General features: G+C 41.1%; 4 protein-coding genes across 12 annotated transcripts in view; 2 read left to right on the forward strand and 2 right to left on the reverse strand.

The window, feature by feature from the left end:
* The window catches only part of LOC143345609 (uncharacterized), a 142,378-nt gene that overhangs the window by 8,092 nt on the left and 108,612 nt on the right, over positions 1-25,674 (forward strand). The window lies entirely within an intron of this gene.
* On the reverse strand, positions 50-8,378 carry Dl (dorsal). 3 transcript variants are annotated; one of them, XM_076772939.1, is made up of 12 exons: positions 8,005-8,363; positions 7,232-7,318; positions 6,937-7,160; positions 6,622-6,865; positions 6,415-6,558; positions 6,148-6,338; positions 5,932-6,070; positions 3,610-3,702; positions 1,890-2,058; positions 1,553-1,806; positions 1,292-1,458; positions 50-1,210 (listed from the first exon to the last, which is right to left on the reverse strand). In XM_076772939.1, exons 2-12 carry the CDS (start codon positions 7,302-7,304, stop codon positions 1,058-1,060), a joined length of 1,851 nt encoding a protein of 616 aa, XP_076629054.1. In that variant the 5' UTR covers positions 7,305-7,318; positions 8,005-8,363; the 3' UTR covers positions 50-1,057. The 3 variants fall into 3 exon arrangements, with proteins under 3 accessions (XP_076629054.1, XP_076629052.1, XP_076629053.1); XM_076772937.1 differs by lacking the exons at positions 50-1,210; positions 1,292-1,458; positions 1,553-1,806; positions 1,890-2,058 and having other exon boundaries at positions 3,561-6,070; positions 8,005-8,378; XM_076772938.1 differs by lacking the exons at positions 50-1,210; positions 1,292-1,458; positions 1,553-1,806; positions 1,890-2,058; positions 8,005-8,363 and adding an exon at positions 7,536-7,972 and having other exon boundaries at positions 3,561-6,070.
* Positions 10,371-24,311, forward strand: LOC143345611 (uncharacterized). Its single transcript, XM_076772963.1, has 7 exons — positions 10,371-11,196; positions 11,302-11,707; positions 12,918-13,109; positions 13,967-14,109; positions 15,782-15,946; positions 16,029-16,186; positions 24,175-24,311. Exons 1-6 carry the CDS (start codon positions 10,811-10,813, stop codon positions 16,183-16,185), a joined length of 1,449 nt encoding a protein of 482 aa, XP_076629078.1. The 5' UTR covers positions 10,371-10,810; the 3' UTR covers position 16,186; positions 24,175-24,311.
* Positions 16,826-25,674, reverse strand: part of LOC143345590 (apoptosis-resistant E3 ubiquitin protein ligase 1) — a 34,124-nt gene continuing 25,275 nt past the window's right edge. For 5 of the 7 annotated variants that reach the window (XM_076772924.1, XM_076772928.1, XM_076772929.1 and 2 more), the window contains exons 3-16: positions 23,345-23,501; positions 22,908-23,113; positions 22,572-22,771; positions 22,105-22,342; positions 21,852-22,021; positions 21,591-21,771; positions 21,031-21,242; positions 20,699-20,965; positions 20,542-20,617; positions 20,105-20,394; positions 19,234-19,362; positions 18,986-19,174; positions 18,650-18,912; positions 16,826-18,582 (exon numbers count right to left, since the gene is read on the reverse strand). In XM_076772924.1, coding sequence (XP_076629039.1) covers positions 18,480-18,582; positions 18,650-18,912; positions 18,986-19,174; positions 19,234-19,362; positions 20,105-20,394; positions 20,542-20,617; positions 20,699-20,965; positions 21,031-21,242; positions 21,591-21,771; positions 21,852-22,021; positions 22,105-22,342; positions 22,572-22,771; positions 22,908-23,113; positions 23,345-23,501 — 2,681 coding nt within the window. In that variant the 3' untranslated portion in view covers positions 16,826-18,479. The remainder of the gene's footprint in view (positions 18,583-18,649; positions 18,913-18,985; positions 19,175-19,233; positions 19,363-20,104; positions 20,395-20,541; positions 20,618-20,698; positions 20,966-21,030; positions 21,243-21,590; positions 21,772-21,851; positions 22,022-22,104; positions 22,343-22,571; positions 22,772-22,907; positions 23,114-23,344; positions 23,502-25,674) is intronic. The other 2 variants (XM_076772925.1, XM_076772930.1) reach the window with 1 other exon arrangement.

Genomic DNA, 25,674 nt, shown 5'->3' on the forward strand with positions numbered 1-25,674 from the left:
TTTGCAATAAAACGTGTACGTAATGATATGTGATATATTGAATTAAATATTTTTAAAGTTTAATATTCATGTTTATTTATACATATAATTGTAAAATTTTATAATGTACTCTTAGATGTAACTTTATATGTAGTAAATGTATGTATCTACGTATAATTTTATTTGTATCAGATATTTTGTTTATAAAATATCCTGTAATTATAGTGATTTTAAGGTGATATTTGGTAACTGACACTGGGATAATTACAATCGCGAGTATTTGTGTACATAAGAATCTACGATGGAAAAATATAAAGTACAGATGTAAAATTTTAACATTTCTTTTCCACGTGATCGTAAAATTACATATGTCGGTCCCGAGTTTGGGGCAGAAATTTGTTAAATGAATCAACGTACCTGGACGGAACATATGAAGTTTTCGAGAGTAGAGCATTTGTGCTTAGAAATAATTCCTAATATAATAACTATATTTACAAACAAATTTGTAGCAAATATAAATGTGTAAAAAATAAAAGACAAACATTTTGTATATGCGTACGAGACGTGTAAGAAAAATGTTTGTTCAGGGGTGTCCTTACTTAAAAACGATTATTTGTACGAATACTGCATGCAGATTGTCTTCTACAATACATAATGTATTTTATTCACTATGAGTTTTATTTCATATAATTATGGTCCTTGTCGAGACACTGCATGCATGTCAGAACGTGTAGATTTCGGTACACTTTGATCACAGTCACAGCACTTTATATATTAGTTAGATCGATAAATATTTTAATCCGTTATGTTAAAAAAAAAAAAAAAAAAAGTACATCAGAAATTATACAAAAGTATTCACAGTTTAAAATAAATGATCAACTCGAGATAAAGTTTGTAAGGCTACGCAGAGTAGCCGCTAACTTTTACAAGAATGTACGATAGGCGATGAAATTTTATCACAACCAATATTAAATTACTCTTGCAGTATATTACTTACGAAACATTTCCGTTTGGCGGGTCCCGTTTATGCAACGTATTGATTTACCATGTTATTAATATCAATAAAATTTATAGCTCTTTAATCGTCAATTTGCCGCCTCGGTTTATACATGCTATTTAAAGTGCACAGCTCTTGGATGGTGCTGTTAGTAATTCTCGTAAAACTGTCTGTCATGTTACTGCTTTCTTCGACATTGCTCACCTCTGTGTTTGCTCCTTTACTAGTTCCAGGCTAAATTTAATAAGGGTTTATTTTCTCAATCGTTGTATATTATTAAAACGAAAAGCATAAATTCGTTAACGTTGCGCGTACCTTGTTAGTGTCCGAAATAGACAATCCACTGGATAAGTTCTCAGATAGAGCAGTACCAAAAGCGGCAAGCTCCGCCGAATCGAGTTGATTCAGACTCGAGTCGAAGCTATACTGTTGACTGTCCATATCTAAAACGCTCGTGGCATCTGTTGCTTCTATTCCACCTGCTAAATACATCAGAACACGTGAATCGACATTTCAGAATAGCGGTAAGAGACGCTCCACCGATAGGCAGGTTTACGCAAAATCTGCTTGTATTACCAGTGTCGTTTAACGTTTGCAATCCATCTTGATAATTAGATATCACATTGTTTAATATTAATTGTTCTTGCGATTGTGCGTGTAACGTATTGTGTACATATAAATATTGCTGTTGAATTTGGGTTCCCGTTGACGGCGGTTGCATTACGTGACTGTTTGTCGGTTGATACTGAGGTGATAATTGGGGATGAACGAGAGGCGCGTTGTATCTGTATTCCATTGGCGATGGTGTGCGACCAGGGGATACCTGAGGCCTGTATACATACATGCATTTGTATAAATCCACATTATCTTTCTGTACTTTCAAAGTTGTAAGTGTAGAAAAGATCTGAATTGCCTCAGAGTCTGCATTGTAGACTGGGACTGTGGAGAAGTTGTTCCTATTGAGTACAATGGAAATGACCCCCCACTGGCGACTGCACCTCCATACGGAGATATCCTCTCCATTGGTTCTGGTTTGATGATGTTAAAATCGTATTGAATCGGTTGATTTAACATGGCAGCGTCTACAATCCGATAAAACAAATAAATAGCTTTATCGCTCGACATCTTGTTCTGTCTTGGGCATTGTTTCTTTAGACTGTGACACGATATTCTATAAAACAACGCTATGTTAGGTTTCACTGCACAACTACATTAGGAAGGAACAACGTACAAATATTACACAGAAAAACAAATATCAGCCAACAAATGCAACGTATCAAAGCAAAAGAGTATTAGTTATGAAGATGATGCATGCAATTTTATATATTTTCACTCCAAAGGACACACGAAAAAAAAAAAGAGTCGTACTTCGTATTGTAATAAAAAATACAGTCAACGTGATTAGAAAAAATCAGCAAACTAAACTAATATTATCATGTCGTACCTGCGAGTCACATTATACATTATTCTTTCAATCTGAAATTGATTGGGAGCGGAATAAAAAAACACGATATTTTCATCATCAAGTAATTGTACATGTATATAGATAGATATATTATGCATATGTAAGTCATACAATATATAGATATAGCTTTTTTTTCTTTAAAAGAAACAGCTTATAAAAATTTGTATTACCATACAAATATTGCACATTGTTTCCGTTCCTGTAGTGTATTGCTGAGTTTTTAAATACAACACTGTCGTACGAGAGCAGAGTACTTGTATGCTATTAAACACCTTATGCTATACAGCCATATTTTATAGTATGCTGAATTTATTGTATCAATCGATATAAAAATAGCATCGATTTACGTAATTACCGATAATAATTACAAAAATACAGTTTTCTTTTTTAAAATGTACAAGGCCACTGCTCTCCAAACATTCAAGTACAAATTTCAAATGTTTATACAAAATACGTTCTTAAAAAAGTATAAAATAAGATTCCTCGCCAGTGTGTGAAAATATATATGTATATAGTATTTCTTAATATAATGAAAATTCTAATCCGTGAAAAAACACCTTCCTTTGCACAGGGGAAGTTCTCAAACGATTGTTTCGTGTCATTTGTTCAGACAATTAGGCACTGTTCGATGCGATTTAACACACGAAATACTCGGCAATAAATGTAGAGAGCATTGAAACCGAAACATTTCCAATGTGCAAAGGAGATTGGATTAATTCTGTGGTTAGTACATGATGTAATTTAAGAACGCTGAAACATTGATATTTTGACAAATGTAAACTTGCGTTTCATAAAAATACCGTAAACATTTTCCAAATGTACAAGATATATTCCAAACCTCCGGAACTTACAACAAACTCTCTATATCCGTTAGAACAATCATTACAACAAATGGGGCGTAACAGGCCCCTATTAAAATGCACAAAATGGTATTCGTTGCCGGCATCACCGAGACAGCTTTGCTATTCATTCTCCTTTTGTATAAAGTGTGTAGCAAATGTCAACATGAAAATTAGTTATGGTACAGAAAAGTAGAGTCAGCAGTTTGACATAATGTAGCACAATGGACTTTGATCGATTTTTATGGTGCAACGATGCCATTGACGCCATTGAAACCCCATCCCCGGCAAAGCTGTAGAGTTGAGGACAATTTCAGAAAAATACTCACGCTTTTCAGCTTCTGCCTGTACATGCCTCAAAACTAGCGTATTTGGACTGTTATTAAACTTTTGTCGCTTTCGCCTTAACGAATCAGGATCATCTATAAATGATTGCACATTAAACCATGCGATTTAACAATGTTACGTTAGTTGTTCTGAAGACAAAGGGGTTTAAAAATCTTGCAAATTGTTCTGTTAAGTATCGTGTCTGCAGAAATGACACCTTCGGCTTAAAATACCTATTTATTACAAACAAATAAAACGATCTTTCTTCCAACTATAAATTAAATGCCTAATCTAGGACTAGAAACATAGTGATGCGTATAAACTTGAGACACCATACAAACTTAACAACATGTTATAAATAGTAAAAAGCAATATATGTATAAGAAGATAAGTGTAAACACTGTAAAATTTGACTAGAAGGGACACTAACTCCTTCAATAATAAACAACAAGCTTCAGCTGAGTTTATGTTATCAGCGATCGTTTATGATTCATATGAAAGACTATGGAAAAAGAATAACAATTTGTACCTCGACTAGAATAGCGTTAAATTCATTTGTGGTAGTTTTGATCAAGATGGCGCGACAAAACCTTATCATTTATATGGCAAGTATGATGTGTTCTCAAAGTTTCTTATCAACAATTTTTAATATATTAACACAAATACACCGCGGAGACGCGAGCGTACTAAAACTGCGAGAATTCGACTTGCAGGAAATCGCAAACACCGAAGTAACAGCTTCGATGTATCACAATATTTACCACCTTTAAAATATATCAACATGCCATTATGATATCAATTAAAAAAATGAAAGATGGCACTTTAAAGTGGAAGTACTCTATCAAACGTTATAAATACAAAAGCAAATTATGTTTCTTTCTTTTCTGAAAATATCTTTCCGCCTTCCACGGGACTATAGTAGAAAGACATTTCGTCGAATTCGGATGCCGTTGCATGCGGCGCCATTGCGGTATACAATGCATAATGTTCAGCCTCTGTTAACTCCATTCCGTAAGGCGGTGTCTCGTCACCCTCTAATCTAAGAGACTTAACGCTAGTGGTACTTGTAGCGCTAGGTCTTGGATTCTGCAACAATGATGCATCCGGCATATTGTTCCTTGTTAGATATGAAACATTTCCTGGCGCATTCAGCAAAGTATTGCTGTCCTTGGACACGTTTGAAATAGAGTCTTTATCTTTCTTTATTTTCTTAGCGAACAATTTTGAGAAAAGACCTTGCTTCGAGCTCTTGGGCAGTGTACCAGGTAAGGAAGGTAAATTTTTGTTTGGTGCTTCGATAAATGACTCGGGGGCTGTCTGAGAGGATATAGGGCGAGGTAAAAGAGGCATGGAAGGCATTTTTCGGATACGTTTAGGAGGCAAAGGCGGCAATCTCTCCTCCGTTTCTTGCGTTCCATCTCTCTTGGTAGTCACCGGAGGCGAAGGACAAGAACGATGTAGATCTATCTTTGGTATAGATACATCTTCATACTTTCTTTCGACCGGCACATCTATAAACTCTACAGGATTTTTCATAGCCATTTGCAGACTAGTGTAAGTCTGATTATCGCAAACGTCGATATCCATTGGCTGATCGGTCGGACTCTGCTCAAAGGTCGCCTGTACTAACTTTGCGTGTGTATCGGCGTAAATCTGATCCAGCTCGGCTACTTGGGTCAATAATTCATTAAACGACTTATTGCAATCGTCAGTCTCGGTTTTAAAGTCCGCCTCGTTATTTTTCTCTTTGAGGCACAACTGACCCTTTTGTACCCATTTACCTACTTCGGAGTAATCGAACCAGTCGGACTTATTTTTAGGAAGTTGCGAGTTTTTCAATACGTTTGCATTGTTAGCAACGGTATCAGATTTAGCGTGAGTTAAAGTCCCTGAATTAGTGCTGACTGTTTCTTTATCTACGAGGTTACCGTCAATTTTATATATTCTATTTATTTGTTCGTCTTCTGTGCATTTCCCTGTATGGATCGGTACCTCGTTATTCTCGTAATCTATTATAGTGTTCTTTAAGTGATCTGCACTTTGTGCGGTATTTCGACTGATCTCGGTACTCCCGTTGCAAGAATCTAATGTATTTTTCACGTTATATAAGTCATTTAAAGCGCGCAATGCGGAAATTTTATTGTTAGACTGTTTTATATCAAAATTATTGTTATTGTTATTATTAAATTCATCGATATTACGTGGATATTTTGGTGCAATGTTCGATAGCAATGCCGATTCGGTGGCTAAAATTTTACCAAACGTGCTATAATCTGTCTTTTTCCTGGCAAATGCTCTCCGTAATGACCAGAAAGCAGGCCTACCTGCACCAAGTGGTAACATCTCAAACGGTAGCGGTTCGCTCGCTACACCATCCGATGGTCTTCTAAGCTGAATGAAGACTTGCACTGGCTGCTCTACTTGTTGAATGCGGTAGGTAGGTGTTCTGAACGCGATTGCAGTCTGTCAACACAAATCGATCTTACGTTTAGCGTGTCTTTATAATACAAATGATTATACAATGCAAATACAGTACATACTTGTTTATGTACATGAGTAGGCTGAAAGTCACCAAATCCTTCCCAAATCACTTGGCCGTCCTTTTCCTCGAAAAATCTAACTTGTATATCTTCTTTCGCAACTTTTTCGCATAATAAAATCATTTCCATACCACCAGCGACCGAAGCGCTGCAGTGACTGAGCTTGCATATCACAAGATCCGACATTGCCTCTGAAATATCAAATATATAGAAAAATAATTATTCGAACAAAGGTTACGTACAGATAATCGTTAAACGGAACCTTACTTTTATCAAATATAGGATCGGATACGACTGGCGGTAACGGTACATTGAATTTTGCTTTCTGTGATCCTTGCAGAAAAACTTGAAAACATAATCTCACTGCATTTAAATCAATGCTAGTGGGCTGTCTCTTATGTTCGAAGCCAGCTGTTGAAAAATAATATACAGTTACTTATTATATTGTCTCTTTTTGTTAAATTTTCAACTTACTTCGAAAAGGATCTACACGAATTTCTTCTCGTATTCTAAGTGCCTCTTCAATGTCCTTTTTTTTCACACATTGGATACCAAGATTGGCAAACGTGACTGTCATATTTTCGGATGAAACTTCTACTGTACAGACACCGCGTTTACAAGCTTCCTTTCCAACAAGGTTGTGAGGATGAGGTCTGTGCGGTTGATCTTTTGTCACGCATGACACTACAACTACAGCACGGCCTTTGTACCCCACTATCTACACCAAACAATATTCGGTTTTATACACAATTAATCTTTCACAGAAATTTTTATTTTTTCAATACTCACTCTTATGCTAGGAAATGTTTTGTTTTCCGGTGTACTATTTACACCAGGTATGCTACCGGCAGATCTGCCTTCACACTCATAGCGAAAACGTAAAGCTTTGCTAGCTGGCTGTTCAATTATTTCGACGTATGGCAATAGCCTGTCGGTATTCATCTCCACTGGCTGTTGATCCTCTCTTCCACTAGACTCCACAAATCCAGGATCGGTAGTTTGGATGACTTCAACTGTTCGATGAAATTGTTAAAACTCAAAAACACAACTAACATTAAACCACAACAAACCTACTGATACTTACTGACATCGCTTATATTTATATTTCCATCGCTCAAACCATGGAATTGCTCCATGCCTATTAGTGGTTTGTACATTGAACAGTAGCCATCTGAAAAATATTTGTCTCAATGTACATTTTTAATGTTTTCCCGAAACGCGAAGTCTCGAGCTTCTACTTTATAATACGCATCGCGAACACTTATCGAAGGAGGAAAACCGAGAACACTCGCTTCATAGAAATCCTATCTTGCAGCATCGCGCTACAAAAAAGTTTCGCGCGCGTTTTATTAAAACGAACAAAGATACAAAACGGTAGCGATAGGTACCTAGAAGAAGACGAAACGATCGTGCGAAGAAGGATCAGTTTCTTGGCAGATTCATTCGGCGCGAATGAAAACTGTGCACTTAACGTGCACCAAACATATTCGTGGAAAATGTGTTTATGTCGCAATACGGGGCAACGATGAACGCAAACCGAGTCAGGCGTAATTTTGTTTTTTTTTTATCAGCACCAGCACGAGAGAGCGTGGAAGTTAAACGAGCATCGACGGAAGTTACCCGTGTCGTGAACTCTTAGCGAAACGACAGCTGTTCACAGGTATACTTCCAGAGGCACTGCAACACAAGTGTCCCAAGGGAAGAGAAACGACGAGATAGAGAGAGAGAGAGAGAGAGAGCAGAGGACGAGGAGGCATGCTACGCTGATCCAATCATTATTTTGGGAGAGCCTAGGTCTGTACAAGCCGTGCAGCTATAATTAAACTATCGTAGGACAATGTGACGAGAAAGACTTGCCTGCAGCACGATCGACATAGTAAGTCACTTTCTTCGACTCGAAAGAAACACACGGCGATTGTTTTCTTTCCTTGTCGACGGTGATCGCTAAATTTCCGCAGTCTCGGTAGAACGAACAAGAAAATTCGTAAAATATATCGAGTCGATGATTCGAACGTCTTCGATCGCCGCTGCGCACCACACGATTCCGCACGCGACACAAAAGCGTGCACGGCCGTGTCTAGAAACGAGACTTAACGCGACGCAGCATTTCGCCCGGACTTTGCATCGGTACTGGCATGTTCTTTCGTCGCTTCCGACGATGTAGCAGCGAAACGATATACATATGCTCCGTGGATACGCGCGAGTACGCGCACAACCTGACGCGAATCTACCGTTCTCACGGCCAAACAGTTTAAACAAGCGTACCGTGTACCACGTACATAATATGTACGTACATGGTTTTTCGGTATACTTCTAGAAACTCGAATCTTCTGCAGAATTTTATAAACACCGCGTTTCGTTACCGTTGTCCAAAGGCAAACAGAATTTTCGAGTAATTCAGACGACGAACGAAATCAAACTCGCAGAGATTTATTTGCGACGTTTACACGGATAAGTTTTTGTCCGTCCAACGCGAGATATGATATATAGATAGTCTACAATTTAAATTTTAAATTTTATTCAACCATTAATCAATAACAAGTTCTTTATCTTTCATTTCTTATTTGATATTCCGATCTAGATAAGAATTTTGCCCAACGTATCGGGCATCGAAACCTGGGTCGAGGTCCATTGGCGTTCAACTCGATGGACCAGGAAACTTTCAATTTTAACTTGCTCACGTGTATCAAATTCCCTCATTCGAGTATTTTCACGGCCTCATTGTTGGTTCAGTGTCCTCCGAGGAGGACATGCTAAGTATTTCAGATGAAATAAATATCTAAGGTTCGTCAAATTTACTGTGTATAGATTAAAATTCAGGGACGTGTTGAAGTTCTTCGGTACCTAGGTACTTTGGCGCGCGATGACTCATACCGACACGTCACGTGACTCTGTTTTATCATGCGAAATCGTAGGGGATTAGGTAATCGTAGATTTGCTCGTGAATATAGAAAACACTTTGATTCGTATATAATGAAACATTACGAAGAATTACAAATGTCCGTAGACGTTTACTTTGCAGAATTTCGACTAAATCAAAGGCTACTGTTCCCCAATTAACTTGGACCGTTCTCTTTGGAAATATTTCAGTCTGTCGTTGATAGAATTGCACTTCTGCGCGAGTTTAAGTTTACCCAAACGTTCCGCGGCGTGAATCGAGTCAACTGTTAACAGTTTAAGGTACACTCCAAGTCAGATCTATACGTTATATAAGTTCTAATCGTTTTCCGTGTCGTAGGTGTATTTGATATACAGGGTGTTCGGTCACACCTGGGAAAAATTTTAATGAGAGACACCAGGAGCCAAAATAAGACGAAAATCAAGAATACCAATTTGTTGATGGAGGCTTCGTTAAAAAGTTATTAACGATTAAACTCGAAAATTTCAAATCGTTCTGGAAAAATTATTTTTCGTTGCGGGGGTCAATTACAATCATTTTTGGTCATTACACATACCTTCGAAATCCTACCCACTTTCTAGAAAAAAATTCGAGAAGATGTGAAATTTTTTGACGGGAAAAAAAAAATTTCAAATCGTTTTGGAAAAATTATTTTCGGTTGCAGGGGTCAATTATAATCATTTTTGGTCATTACACATACCTTCGAAATCCTACCCACTTTCTAGAAAAAAATTCGAGAAGATGTGAAATTTTTTGACGGGAAAAAAAAAATTTCAAATCGTTTTGGAAAAATTATTTTCGGTTGCGGGGGTCAATTACAATCATTTTTGGTGAATAGACATACCCCCGAAATCTTGCGCGTTTTCGAGAAAAAAATTCAGTTAGGGCGGAACTTTAAACGTTAATAACTTTTTAACGAAGCCTCCATGAACAAATTGGTATTCTTGATTTTCGTCTTATTAAAATTTTTCCCAGGGGTGGTCGAACACCCTGTATACGATTCCAGGAAACGGTATGTTCGGGGCACGTAGTCGCGCGACAGTTCGCATGCCTTGTTAGAAATAATTGAACTTATCGAACGGGCATCGCAAGGTTGTTGATGAAAAACGTACACAGACACGTGAAAATGCTCGAACTGATGACGTATTTACAGTGACGAGCATAACTGAACATACATTATAGAATATGAAAAAACATTAACACTGATTTCGATGTACAATGTTCTATTACAAATATATTGATAATATGAACCAATACTCTTATAAATTCTGCATTCCCATCTACTAGAAGAAACCTAACCCCCTTCAACTTAAGGGGGGATAATCCTAATGCTCGAGAAAATAAACCAACAAAGTAGAATAAAACGTTTTCACACGCGTTATCGTTTTCGAGAATCTCAGTTTTGTGGTTAGGATGAAATTAAACGCGGGATTTTACGAGGATAAATTACCTGACATTTTCCATAGATGGCGTATCGAATGCCATAACAATGGTTATGGATAAATTGCTACTACAAAAGATTGCAATTTAGTTTGCTTTTTTTTTATGTATACGTTTCTCTAAATGCGATAAATTAATCTGAAGATTCGAATATGAACCCGATGGAAACTCGGGAGAAGGTAATTTCTGTCGTTGCGTATCGTTTGCAACGGAAAGTGACGAGAGTGGCGATGCACTTTTGTCGCGCTACGGGGCAGCCTGTTTCGTCTCCATGACGAAGGCAAACAAACGTATATTGCTTTTGCAAAGACCATTTATTTGAGAATGCCGCAAGCGATGCCAGAAACTGCGATCTCGCCGAAAAGTCCGTGCTCCCGGAGCGCATCGACCAGCTACAGGGAGGAGCGTTTCCGCTTTTTTGTGGAAAAGAGGCTGCCACGATGCGTACGACATAAATTTCACACGTACTCCCAGCTTCCCGTAAGATGTCAGAGACCTAGCCCGTATTACCGTCCGCCGAGGACCTCCTTCAGACTAGCTGGCCTCGGAACGATCAATTGCACGTCCTCGATAAACACGGCGAAAAGTTGCCCGGAAAATGCCACGTGTGGTTCGATGTTTCGCGTGATCGGTACGCCCCCCTGCAAGAAGAGCTTATCCTTGATCGATCTCTCGCAGTCGGTAATGGAGGTAGAGAATGCTGACCTTAGGTAAAATCGCTAACGTCATCGGATACGCGAATCTCCGATAAATACATTCTCGTTCGTCCTTTCGAGACAGTCGAACGTGTAATTTAGTCGTCGTCGTTGTCACAGGTCGGACAGTAGTTCGACGTTGGAGAAGCTGGAGGAGGGGCACAAAATTTACGCGGGAAACGACAATGGTATAGGATCGGGTATAAAAACTTGGATGGACGGTTTCGCGTCGTCGGAGTCCGAGGAGGGGGGCTCGCAGTTCTTTAAAAACCCAAGGAAAGCAGCGAGCTTGGTGTTCCACGTGCTCGTGCTGAACGCCTGGAGGCGTAGACGCAGCGAAGTGCTCTATCTTCGCGATACGATCGACGATCTGAACCAGGAAATCAAACACCTGCATTTGCAGATATTCGTGCTCCGTCGGTTGATCGACACTGAGAACAATCGTGTCGGTAAACTGACGCACGAAGCCCAATATGTTAAGGAGCAACTTGACGAAACGACGAGAGAAAGGAACTCGCTGAAGACGGTAAATTTTGCAAAAAGGCGCGAAACTAGCTTTTGAGACGCCATTAAAAACATGTCTTCGGTAAAGAATTTTTTTCTCGAAAGGACGTAGGATTTCGGGGGTATGTGTAATGACCAAAAATGACTGTAATCGACCCCTGCAACAGAAAATAATTTTTTTAGAACGATTTGAAAAATTTTTTTTTCCTCGAAAAATTTAGGCACCTTTTCGAATTTTTTTCTTGAAAATGCGTAGGATTTCGGGGGTATGTGTAATGACCAAAAATGATTGTAATTAACCCCTGCAACTAAAAATAATTTTTTCAGAATGATTTGAAATTTTTTAATTTAATTTTTTAATAACTTTGTAACGAAGCCTCAATCGAGAAATTGATATTCTTAATTTTCGTCTTATTTTGGCCTCTAAAGTCTCCCATTAAAATTTTTCCGAGGGTTGTCCGAACATTTTGATTTGTTAGTACTTCTCAAGGCCTTGTTTATTTGTTATTGGTCTAATTGTCGTTCGTGTATTCGTAATTACAAGTCATTGTACATTTACAATGCTGCCAAAAACAACAGATCCCCTGTTGCTCTTGTTATGAAACGGTAGTGCGACGGACAGACGACGAGTGTCAGTTATACGTGCCTATAGCGTCTTCTGGCCGGTGAACGCGAGAGTTCAATGACGTGTATCTATCTGGGGGGATGACGCTAGCGTAAGAGCTCGCGACACATGTTTTGGGGCCATACGATAACTCGGTAGCCAAAAGAATGGAATTTTTGGCGTTCCTCGGATCACCGAGCAGGGGTCTCCAATAATTTTGGCACCAATTCCGTGGTGTTTCTTTCGCGCAGAAGGCAATCGTTAAGCAAAATTGTAACTTTTTTATAATTCCCTGCCATCATCGTTCTTTCCTTAACGCGACGGTTTTGCAATTTCTGTCTGAACGACCGAATTTTCCCAAGCGTACTGAACTTTCGTCGATTGCTCGATATATGAAAGTGCGTCGTACCGAGCCATTAATTAGTATGTGCGCGGTACACGCGCGCGCGGAGCTGGCACAGGTCCAGTGGCTAATTGTGAAACGAAAGAAGAAACTGTATCGTATCGCAGCAACCGTGGCATCGGGATAGAGAAAACCGGCAATCTTGTTCTAGATAATTTCGTGCATTTACGAAGCCACGACGCGCTACGCGGCCATTTCACGAATTGGATTACCGTTCGGTTGCAGGAAAAGGAGAAGATGGCGGAGGAGATGACGCGTCTGAGCGCGGTCTCGGAGGAGAGGCTGGTCACGGCAGAGAACGTGCGAAACGAGCTGCTAACCGCGCAAAATCAGGTCCGTGTGTTCGACGAACAGATCACGAGGGACCGGGAGAAGCTGTTGAAGTTACGAGAAGACAAAAGATTACTTCTGGAAAAGGCTAGGATTCGTTCGTTTTGTACACTGTTCAAAGATTTTTTTGCAACTTTCAGAAACCGTTTGGGGATAAAGTCCAGGTGCGGGGCTCGTTAAATGCGATTGACCCAGGTGATAATCATCGATGTTTGCGTTCACGAAGCGTAACTCGTGCCGTTGCTCGCGAGTTCCCACTCCGTGACGCTGCGAAAATTGATTGCACCGAATGACTCATTGTTGTGCTCGCTTGGAGACGAGTCTGCAAAGAGGGTGAACTCTCGATGCGAATTTCTATCGCCTTCCATGAAACAATGACTCACCCTATCGCCCTTCGAGTTCAGAGGAACGATGCTATCCCTTGGGTCGACCAATTTCCCTAATCCTCAATCTTTGCAATATTTAACTATTAGTTCCTAATTGCAACGAGATCATTTTGTGATTATAATTTCTGGAGTAATGAAATTGTAACTTTGCATAAATTGGGATCGGGATCGAAGTTTTGTCAAATAACTATAGACCAAGGATACGAGTCGGAAATTAATGCACTTGCTGTTCGGTGCTAGGTAGGTCAACGCACCAAAGGTTGTAGTGCAAAGTTGAGTCACGCCTTTTCTGCTTCATCGGTGACTCAATAACGTGTAATACTCCTTCCGTACCGAGAAACGGGATCGATACCGCTCGACCTATTAACTCTCGACCGTTGTAGAATAGTCACGAAAATTGTTATGTTATCGCGAAGGGTTCACGGTATATAACTATTCGTTTCATGGATCTTGATAGACCAATGAAGTATCGATCGTTCCCTTTCCCGTGGCTCGTGTTTGAATAATTGTATACACGGTACTCGGTACAGGAGTTTGAAATGTTAATGGTCCGCTTAGGTGACGATCTGCGAGACGTTGGTCACGGAACAAGAGGCTAGAGCAGAGAAGGCGAACTCGGCCATAGAAGAGTTGCAATTGAGGCTAGCTAAACAGATCGGCCTCACCGAGTCTTCGCAGCAACAGATTCAACGATACATCAAGTAATATTACCGTGAACGAGGTACACGAGCGGACCTTACATCTTATGGGCTCTCGTGGCCCAATCTGACTGTTTTACCGACCTGGAATTGATAAATATGAATTGAATTTTTTCGAAGAAAAAAAAAATTTCAAATCGTTCTAAAAAAATTATTTTCCGGTGCAGGGGTCAATTACAATCATTTTTGGTGAATAGACATACCCCTGAAATCCTACGCATTTTCGAGAAAAAAATTCGAGAAGGTGGACAAATTTTTCTGTAGAATCGAAAAATTTCAGATCGTTCTAAAAAAATTATTTTCGGGTGCGGGGGTCAATTACAATCATTTTTGGTGAATAGACATACCCCTGAAATCCTACGCATTTTCGAGAAAAAAATTCGAGAAGGTGGACAAATTTTTCTGTAGAATCGAAAAGTTTCAAATCATTCTGGAAAAATTATTTTCGGTCGCAGGGATCAATTACAATCATTTTTGGTTAATAGACATACCCCTGAAATCTTACCCAGTTTCGAGAAAAAAATTCGAGAAGGTGGACAAATTTTTCTGTAGAATCGAAAAATTTCAGATCGTCCTAAAAAAATTATTTTCGGGTACGGCGATCAATTACAATGATTTTTGGTGAATAGACATACCCCTGAAATCTTACCCAGTTTCGAGAAAAAAATTCGAGAAGGTGGACAAATTTTTCTGTGGAATCGAAAAATTTCAGATCGTTCTAAAAAAATTATTTTCGGGTGCGGGGGTCAATTACAATCATTTTTGGTGAATAGAGATACCCCTGATATCTTACCCAGTTTCGAGAAAAAAATTCGAGAAGGTGGACAAATTTTTCTGTAGAATCGAAAAGTTTCAAATCATTCTGGAAAAATTATTTTCGGGTGCGGGGGTCAATTACAATCATTTTTGGTGAATAGACATACCCCTGAAATCCTACGCATTTTCGAGAAAAAAATTCGAGAAGGTGGACAAATTTTTCTGTAGAATCGAAAAATTTCAGATCGTTCTAAAAAAATTATTTTCGGGTGCGGGGGTCAATTACAATGATTTTTGGTGAATAGACATACCCCTGAAATCTTACCCAGTTTCGAGAAAAAAATTCGAGAAGGTAGACAAATTTTTCTGTAGAATCGAAAAATTTCAGATCGTTCTAAAAAAATTATTTTCGGGTGCAGGGGTCAATTACAATCATTTTTGGTGAATAGACATACCCCTGAAATCCTACGCATTTTCGAGAAAAAAATTCGAGAAGGTGGACAAATTTTTCGACGGGGAAAAAAAATTCCAAATCGTTCTGGAAAAATTATTTTCGGTTGCGGGGGTTAATTACGATCATTTTTGGTCATTACATATATCCCCGAAATCCTACGCATTTTCGAGAAAAAAATTCCTTACCGAAAATATAATTTGGCGCCTAAAATCGACGAAAAAACAAAATTTCAAATCGTTCTGAAAAAATTATTTTCGGTTGCGGGGGTCAAATACAATGATTTTTGGTCATTACACATACCCCTGAAATCCTACGCATTTTCAAGAAAAAAATTCATTACCGAAAATATAATTTTCCAGCTTTCGAACGACCATAACCTCCACAATAGTGTATCTAAGGTTTACTCGTATACCTCGTGTGTGATATTATGATCGTATCGGTCTTATACAAACGTTGCGTTCGTAGGGAAGTGAAAATTAAGGAAGACGAGAAGCTAAAATTGGAAAAACGCTTGAAAATGAGCGAAGACACGGTGAAATCCTTAAACTTACGCACAGTGGTCCTAGAAGCGCGGCTGTCCGATCGTGAAACAGCCTTGTGTCGTGTGGAGGAACTATGCAATTCGCAGCAGTACGTTTGCTGTGTAACAACGTGGTTAATAGTCGATATGGCGGTTCGTAAATGGTTATTTTAAGACTACGATATATTTTAGAGTGGAAGTGAACGAGTTGAGGGAACGTCTGATACGGCAAACTGAAGATAGCAGGTGGAGTAGCAGAATGTTGCAAATCGCTGGCACCGTTGCCCGCGTACCGGGGGTCATTTTGCGTACTTTGTTGTCAACCACGAGTCCAGCATTGACTTCTTAAGGTAGTTACGATAGTTTAACCCTTTGGGGCATACAAAACAGTTACCTACGTTTGTAGCGAGTTTTTCGATAAGAGTGATAGAATTTTGAATGGAAAAAGTCTGGCGATGACTTGTAAAGTACTATCGAATGCAAGTGTCACTTGACTCGAACAAGCGAATGACAAATATGGTGGCCACGACAATTGCAATTTCTGTCGTTCTTATTGGACACCCCTGCACATCGTTCTCATTACCTTTGCATGTTAATTAGGTGCAGCTGTTCCGAGCAATACTGCACCACGTTTTAAAGTTTTCTTTGAAATGGAACTTTAATATTGTTTGAGAAGTGGAACTTCGAGGTTGATGACAATTGCTGGACGCGAGTCGAGGGAGGAAGAGTCGCGTTGAGATTCGGAACGAGGAAGGTCGAAAAAAACGGACAACAGTTTCGAAACATTCGCAAATTTGCCGGCATTTTGTATTTCTTAAATTATACTTTATTTCTGTTTATTTATTTATTTTTTTTTATTTCGTATACCTGCCGCTACGCGAGACTTTCTACTAAGTATATAATATTTTTAATCGAGGGGAACGGAGACACTTGGGAATGATTGGAAACTGTGCAACGACGTTTCCTTGCGGATGAAATAAATATCGATATCGTATGCCTTTTTTAATCTATATTTTACACTTTTTTTGTCGTGTAACATGATAAAGTGACAAAAATAAGGTACCGTCAGCATTCCTAGGCGTTACATAATCTAATCACGGAGATTGATTCGTTTACGTTACAAAGCGAATAACAAATACATTTGCATAATCGATAAGTATACATGTACACACAATCGTGGTTAGTGCGTGTTTTACATAACGATTACGTATACAGATTTAACAAAAAAGAAAAGAAACTACAGAGTGTGCAACAGAGAACGACATGCTTACGGTATATTATTTTTTTCAAAACACGTTACAATAGACCGGTTAAATCTAAGTAACCCACGTACGTGTGACACAAGTACGACGTGTCTGATCACATTTCTCTTTATTGTGTACTTAAGTACCAGATAAAATTATGATTTCTCGTTTCGTTTGGTAACAACGTTATCGTCGTCGTCGTCCCTGCGGTGTGACGCCTTTTCACAAATCGCCATTGCGGTTACGGGCATTCCCTCGCTCGAAGATCTCAATCTTTCAATGGAAGATTCGTTTGTTTATCACAAAATCGTTTCGTGCACGAGCGCATTAAGTGCAGCATGTTAATTCTCACTAGTCGACCTAAAGTATCATTTATTGCGTATATTAATCGCGACAACGTATTGCTCTTAAATCTTGAGACTGAGAAAAACTCGCTGTCCCTATTAGAGAAAAAAATTTGTAACAAAAAAAAAAAGAAAAAATGAGAAGAAAACGACGCGGTGTTTCGTACTACGTATACGCACTAATCAACAAATCTCTCGGACGATATTACGTCTACGGAGAAGCCTAAAGCTATCGTCCTTCGTCTTTGGTTCATTATATATTGCACGAGTATTCTTGTTTTTTTTTTTTCTTTATCGGATAACGCGCAGCGTGAACTGAAAAATTGCGTAGCAGCGATATGAGAGAATGAATTACGTCCTCGAGTATGTACGTTACTTTCCTTGCTTCGTTATTTACCATCGTAGCGCGACGATCGAAGAGTATATATATTCTTTTTCTGCGTACGAGTCAAAAGAATTGCAACGATCCTCGCATACTTAACGGTGAATACGGCTATTCTCGTCTACGTTAGCGACTACAAAAAAAAGAAGAAACTTTGCTCGGACTCGGCTTCGCCGCCGCGTGTATCGGCAGACCGTGCAGCCAAACGCGTATTCGAATCTCGTGGCTCGAGGAACGTGCACGCGTCCACCGTTCACGCCGTAATAAAATTTACATTACTTTAAACTACAACGAACCTCGACACGATAAATTGAGCAATTCAGATGTTCCGGTAAAATTGCTCTCCCGTATCACTGTTTCATATAAAACGTTATCGCGAGCCAGTAAAAATATCAATATACAGTTCGTTTACGTTTTCAAGGATTGTGGATTGTTCATTGATAGTCTTTCGGCGAAACGTAAAAAGGACAATTTCAAAAATGCCGGCCCGTTCGCGTATCAAAATGTGCGACAAGTGTCGTATATTTTTTTTTTTTTCTCTGATCCCGTGAAATGGGGGGAGGGTTTCGGAACGAAGCTACGTTATCAAGACGAACGAAAATCGATAAATAAATAACGGTTCGATACCATAACGGTTAAAGACTAGAAACGATCGGACGTTGAATCTTTCTTTTTAGATCATACCAAAACCTTCGGTGCCTTCGCTGATCGCTAGCAATAACGCTCGTTCGAAGTGATCGTAACACTCGTAATCGGGTAAGCAGAGTTGATTGAAGCTGCAAACAGTTAACGAAACGTTAATTGCCGCGTTAGTAACGCGCCTCGATCGATACCGGGACGTACCAAGTGTGTGCTGTAGGCAAGTTAGCGAAAGTCGGTGCGGCTGTGATCTGAAATTTCGGACTCAGCTGTTGAAACCCGCCGGGCGGTAATTGCGAGCAGCCCGTGGTAAATTGCAGTAATCGGGCCATCTCCTCCTGCGTGAAGTTACTGACCGCGGTCCAGAACCAATCCAGAACTCGAAGGAACTCCGGCGAACTTCCATTAGCTATGTGGTGCGAGCGTAAATCAGCGACGCTGTATTCGCCGGTACCACACAACAGTAACTGCAACGAATAATTTCTATGCAATCACGCGATCGAAAACGTCGAAACGATTCACAGTCGAGCGTATGCGTACCTCGAGTTCGTTCTCGTCGAATATTCCCAAAAGGTTGTCGGGAATGAGCTCGTTCAACCCGCGTAGAAAATGCTCCACCTCGTTTCTAATGGAACTGGCGAGCCTGTGTTGCGCGAGCGCATCCAAATAACGTAGTTTCGTGTCGTTGGTTACGCGAACCTTGCTACCGCCAGGAATTAATTCGGCTACCTGGAATCGAGAACACACTTAGACGAGCAGATTCGCGGGTTAAGAACATCGTAACGTACCTTTAATAATTGACCGTCTTTGTCGTATTCCTCCTCGACGAAATACAATTCCATTTCCTCCACGTCGTTCTCGAGGATGTACTTTATTTTACTCAGATACAAGTCCGGGTCGTCCTGTTCGAAGTACTGCTTGCGGTGAATAGAAATTCGAAACAGAAAATTACAACGGCGTTTTCTAAACTATGTTCCGTTAACACTAGATTGCCGGATGATTGGTTATATACCTACTTTGCCTGAAATGAGTAAATTTGACTCGAACATAAAAATGAAGCTTATTTAAAAAAATAAAATTCTATTGTAAACAAACTTTATTCAAAACACTTTTTGCATATACAGGGCGTTCGGCCACACTTGGGGGAAATTTTAATGGGCGATTCTAGAGGCCAAAATAAGACGAAAATCAAGAATACCAATTTGTTGATGGAGGCTTCGTTAAAAAGTTATTAACGTTTAAAATTGCGGCTGTAGAACGGCAATTTGTCCATCTATTTGAATTTTTTTCTCGAAAATGCGCAAGATTTCGGGGGTATGTCTATTGACCAAAAATGATTGTAATTGACCCCCTCAACCGAAAATAATTTTTCCAGAACGATTTGAAATTTTTTAATTTAATTGTCAATAACTTTTCAACGAAGCCTCTATCAACAAGTTGCTATTCTTGATTTTCGTCTTATTCTGGCCTCTAGAATCCCCCATTAAAATTTTTCCCAAGGGTGGCCGAATACCCTGTATAGCAGCAAAATTCTAAACAAGTCAAATTGGCTCAGTCCGTAAATCTAGTGTTATAGTTATTCTAAGTAAATCTACTTCGTCCAAGTGGCCAACTCTAGCCCTTATTTCTTACTGATTCGCTCCATAGTAATTGTTTTACCTTGTAATGCACTCTGAGGCCTATGATTTGCGCGAGGAAGGACCTGGTGAACCTTGCACGAACTAATTGTCGATAGGAACCGCCTAGCGCGGATTCGTAGAGGCATTTGCCCACGATGCGACCAGCAAACTCGTAATGCTTCAACTTGAGATGCGTAGGCCGTCTGTTATTGGGATGCACCAATGCCTGCGGCGATTCGCCGAAACACGCGAACAATCCGTTTCCTGGATCGAACAACGAGGCGCAAATCAATTCGAACCATTCTCGTCGCACGCCGCCCCAATCGAGACCTGAAATCGCGAATCGAACGCTGTTTCACGCGAAAATAAACAAAAGAACACGAGGGAAACTCCGGTACTCGCCTCCCCGGATAAGTGACCAGGCACATACTAGTCACATATCCGGGCAGTACGTCCGGAAATGCGACGCTGTTGTACCTTGTTCGCCTTGGAAGGTGATTTCGAAATTTCTACACCAGTCGCTCACAGAGAATCCTTTGGTGGTTTTCATAGACTTAAAAAGAGAAGAAACATAGTATAGATATCGAGATAGATCGTCGATCGAACTGGTCTGCTTTATTTTCTCGCGATTTACCGATTCCAACAGTTTGTCCCGCTGCACTTTCATCGAGAGCTTTTCGTGATAATGCTTCTGGTGATGCTTTCGCACCTCGTGATAAAAGAAATCCTGCTTATCTGCGAATGTTTCGCTTCCACCTATGTTTTTCAAAAGAAACAACGTGAATGTAGCGGCGATTATGTCTCGATAGAGGGAGATTAATTCGACGGGCGGCTGACATCCATCATCGATAGAAAAAGAGTCGTAACCGTTGTACTCGTTATTCGAACAATCGAAATGGAACTGAAATTACAGAATCGTTTCGAATTATTGCCTCGCAGTATTGCGCGAAGCTTGTTCGAACTTACTTTGGTCGAGGGGCAGAGCCTGAAAGTAACGAGTCTTTTCGGTATAATTCTGAGTAAATACTCTTTGATCGTGAGCTGCTTCGGCGAAATGAAGCAGACTACTTTTTTCGGTTTCGAGAATTTCTCGCCCTGCATGCCCAACAATTTCGCCGCGTAACATATATCGGGGTCCTTCGTAGTGACGTTACTGTACACCATTCTCGCAACATCACCTGCGGTTAACAGTTTGCAATGATCGTAAAAACATCCCGTGAAAATAGCGTGATCGTTAGAGTAAACGCTTAAGGAGGTATTGCTGTCCAAACTGTCGATTTTACGGGCCTTTTTGTGATTTTTTTTTTAACGATAGGTAGGTTGTTTTGTAATGACATTTTGCAGACATTTTGCACAAAGGTCAAAGAAATGACAGCCTAGACAGCAATACTCCCTTAAGTAGAACAAAAAAACATAAACTGAAACGTTTTTAGCTTTCACCGGGTGCGTTCTAATGCACCGTTTGATCAGACTAAAATCGTTTGAATTTACTCGAGACAAACATTAACAAGGGATTAGGTTCGTACTCTCGAGTACAATGATGTCGAAATCACCGTTGTGCAGCTGCAGCCCAGTCAAGCTAACTGTCGCGTGATAACAGCCACCTTTAGGAAAGCTGACTTTCAAACAAACCCTCTGATTAGGGTAATCGTAGTCTAGCTGTATGCTACAATTCGTGACAGCCGACACGTCCGACACGGTACCGATCTGCAATAATAAAACAGGGAGACGATCGGTGAAATCAGGGGTAACAAGGTCGGTCGTTCGTTCGAATTCCTTCGGCTTGCCTGAGTAATATTCACTTCGTAGCCTTCCGTGGGCTTATCCCCCGGCCAGAACACGCACAGATTGTCATACTCGTCTCGCGGCTCTATCGTCATGCTGTGCGGGATTCCGGCGGTGCACACCACCGTGGAACTCTGTCGTACGAAGACGGTCTTGTTTGGATCCGGAGGACCTGGTAAACCAAACAACGCTTGTAGGATGTTCGACGCGTCCAGGATCGCCGTTTACGATAGAGCTCTTATCGCGAACACGTACCGGGAAGGAAGTTCTTCAGAAACGGGCTGCCGTGAACATGACACGAACCGATAAGCACGGCTATCCGATATTGGCCAGCATGGCGGACAGTAAACTTTACCACGGCGGTGTTCGCAGCTAACGGATCGGTGCCACCCAACTCTATCAGGGTAGCTACCCTTCGCGAACCCTCCGTCACCTCGATTATCAAGTTGTCCTTGTCGCAGATCGGATACGGCTGGCCGTTGCGTTGGTAAAACTGTTGGTAAATCGTTTTATTCGTTACGCGACTTTCGCCCAACGTCTCCGCGACAATTCGAGATACAGTACTGTGCATCTAAAGCACCATTAACGGAAAGATCCTTTTTAGGATTTAGGAGTACTCGTAGCTTCGATAGAGTCGACGATACATTATCCCCATCCCCGATTGCAAGCAACAACTCGCGGATAAATTTTAGAATCGTTTAAAAGAGGGAAAGAAAGTGTACCTTTACGGTGAACGTCATCGTTTCTCCCACGAGCTGCGGCTCATCCCACTCAAAGTGAACGCGGCAGTTGCTCGGAAGCAAATACTTTCCAGTCACGTATTGCAGAAGGGAATGTTTTGCTTCTGGCGCTAGAGCTGGCTGTGTCATAGCAGCCAGGGTCACTAACCCCGCCACCGACACAGAAACAACCAACATTCCACCTGGCGGGGCATAGCATTAAACAGATATCACTTCTATAGTTCTACCGCGAAGGCTGTTTCATTAATATGTTTTCTTTTCCCAGTTCTAACGAACCGTTCAGGCGAACGGCATATGAATATTGGAAGGTGACGTTACCCCATGTCCAAGCGTCCTGGTGTTGACTATTCTTCACAACGGCGCTCCACAGATCGGCCTTGAGGGTCTCTAAATCCTCCTTCGAAGTGGGCAGCGTCTGTCTGGCCTGGATCCATCGCTGTAGATCCTTGCCAAGAGCCGCCCGTGCCGCATTATCCTCCACCCAGTACACGTCCTCCAGAGACATCACTTCCATCTGCATCAGTCTAACGAAACAAAAACAGATCCTCCGGTCTTTTCTCTGCCAGCGAGTTCGGTCAATAAACACAACGCTACGGACGTAACCGCGCTGTTTGCTCGTCCTATTGTTACCGAACTTAGGAAATTGATTCGTTCGAATTGATTTAACTTACTATCAGCGATTTGGTAGGTGGTGTTTTCATTATTTAGGAAACCGAGTAACGCGAACGAAACTTTTGGGCTAAACGGTTGCTCACTTTTGGTAGTAGCTGTGCAGGCCATGATCTATCAGCCACTGGCGCAAAACGAGTCTCTGTTGCAGCAAACGTGCGGCGCGTTGCAAACGTTCCTCGTCCTGCGGCGGCAGTTCCGGTAACGCCTCGACCTCGCCGCAGCTCGCGAGGGTTGAAATGCCTGCAAAATTCCAATGGTTTTTGATTCTCTGCCCTCGTTCCCGGCGCAATCGCCGAACGCAACAACGAATCAACGTGACCCCCAACGATGGGGTTGCGACTTGCAATTAACAGCTTTCGAACATCCTCAGAGAACAGAGCATTTTAAAACATCCGATTTTTAATAAAATTTCACACAGAAGCGATTATCAGCGAAGTTCTGTCGCGCCACAGAGACGAACAATTATCGTTTTTTCTTTTTTTTTTTTTTTAATTAATTGGCTCATAGGAATCGAGCGATAGCGACGCGTATCTGCCACAGAAAACGGGAAGCGTATTGCAGATAAATCCTGGCTCTCCACGTCCGCTTTCGTTGCGTCGTCATTCGTGACGAACCGTCGAGAGCTGCACACACGCCACTCAGAATGCGCTGCACGTCGTTTTTTGGTCTGCTGTGCATTTCCAGGTGCATCGGTGTCGTGCTCGCGATATGCACCGTGAGCAAACACGAGAAAGGTGAGGTGACATTTATCGAATTCGTTCGTGCAACCGTGAGTCAACGAGGAAACGAAGCGTTCCTTTCGAAAATTAATACTGACTAATAATTTGACGTTAGAACTAGACGATCGTAGATTCCGTTTACTTCGATATCGAGACTGGTCCTAATCCAAACGTTTCGTTTAAAAAATGCGCAGATCCCAGCGATCGTATACAATGCTCGAACGTCACCATGAACGAGGTGTTGAATCAAACGTCGACGGACGTGTCGGCGATAATGATCTTCAACTCGAATCTGCGATACATCCCCAGAGGAGCGTTCACGAAGTACGCGAGAAGCTTGCAATCGTTGAACATTCACAAGTGTGAGATGCGGGACATAAATTCGGACGCGTTCGTCCAGTTGTCCAACTTGAGGAAGCTCAGCCTGCCCCTCGACAACATAACGCAACCGAAGGTGGAATGGTTCAAGGATATGGTGTATCTGGAGCAACTCGATCTGTCCTTCAATCGGATCACCGTGCTCCAGCCAGCGATTTTCGACAAACTGCCGCTTCTCAAGCGCCTGGACGTCAGAGAGAATCTTCTGACTTGCTTGAAACCGTCTGCGTTACCGGGAGGCATCGACAAGCTATACTTCTCTGGGAATCCCCTGACCTTCAGGTGTCGCGGAGAGGTAAGGATCATCGAAACATTCCTCGACGAAGTTACTAAAAATTTATGCCGGAGTTTAACTGCTTTGAAAAACGATATCTAATCTAACGGTTCAAGGGATGATAATTATACGTTGGATGCAACATCGTAATTAACAAAAACCGCATTTTTAGAAATCCAATAAAAAAGAACTGATCATTCTTGGTTAACCGGAAAAATATGAGCGTTAAGGGGTTAAATGGAATAGTTACGATGCTCGTAGACTTTTCTCGTTAGTGGATAATGGCGGTCTGGAGGTGGTTGTCCATCGAGGAGGAACGTTTCGACGGATTTCGAAGTATCGCGATCGAGCTATTGATCTTAGCGGGAGCTTGTTTAACCCTATCGATTTGCCTACAGCTAACTCTGTGGATGTGGGATCACGGGGTGAGCTACAAGACCGAGCACAGCGAGAAGGAGATGTGGTTGGACAAGCTGCTTTGGCGCTGCGCCATGGGCGATCCGGTCGTTGCCGAATCGGAGGTCCTGATGAAAGAATGCGTTATCCTGAATTTATTCAGCCAGCTACGAACGGGCCTGAGCACTGCGGAATCCTATCCTCTGTCCGTGTCTGCGGACTGCGCGAACAAGAGGAATCTTTTAACGAGATGCATAGTCATCGAGGCTCAGAAATATGGGAGGAACAACAATGGAAACATGATCAAACAACTCCTGCTGCATTTGCACAGCGCCAAGTCTCAGTTGTCAGGATAAACCGAGTTCGTGAATAATTTTTAATTTAATTTTTAATTTACGCGCCAGATCGCGTATGTTCCTACAAGACGTTGGAGTCTCGAAATAAATATATCTGAACGTTGAAGGTGTAGACGACGCGTCCTGATTGATCCCTGCGAAACAAACGGTGCAAAGAGCGTTCCAACTTAGCAGGTGCTAAGGTAAAAGCTTCTATTAAGCGGTATTTCGATCGACGTTTATTCGGAAATCGTATGAAAATACGTCGGTGGCTGTTGCTCACGGGTGAAAGCGATATACGGGGACCGTGA

The sequence above is a fragment of the Colletes latitarsis genome, chromosome 9 (genome assembly GCF_051014445.1).
Source record: "Colletes latitarsis isolate SP2378_abdomen chromosome 9, iyColLati1, whole genome shotgun sequence".
In the NCBI taxonomy this organism is placed as follows: domain Eukaryota; kingdom Metazoa; phylum Arthropoda; class Insecta; order Hymenoptera; family Colletidae; genus Colletes; species Colletes latitarsis.

What these genes read in the sequence shown, in the direction of transcription:
- Dl (XM_076772937.1), bottom strand. Translation starts at nt 7,304, where the DNA reads ATGTACAAACCACTAATAGGCATGGAGCAATTCCATGGTTTGAGCGAT. An exon ending in TATAAATATAAGCGATGTCA is followed by an intron (nt 7,161 to 7,231) that starts GTAAGTATCAGT and finishes TTCATCGAACAG; the next exon opens with TTGAAGTCATCCAAACTACC. An exon ending in CGATCCTATATTTGATAAAA is followed by an intron (nt 6,339 to 6,414) that starts GTAAGGTTCCGT and finishes TTGATATTTCAG; the next exon opens with AGGCAATGTCGGATCTTGTG.
- LOC143345611 (XM_076772963.1), top strand. Translation starts at nt 10,811, where the DNA reads ATGCCGCAAGCGATGCCAGAAACTGCGATCTCGCCGAAAAGTCCGTGC. An exon ending in AAAGGAACTCGCTGAAGACG is followed by an intron (nt 11,708 to 12,917) that starts GTAAATTTTGCA and finishes GTTCGGTTGCAG; the next exon opens with GAAAAGGAGAAGATGGCGGA. An exon ending in CAGATTCAACGATACATCAA is followed by an intron (nt 14,110 to 15,781) that starts GTAATATTACCG and finishes TTGCGTTCGTAG; the next exon opens with GGAAGTGAAAATTAAGGAAG.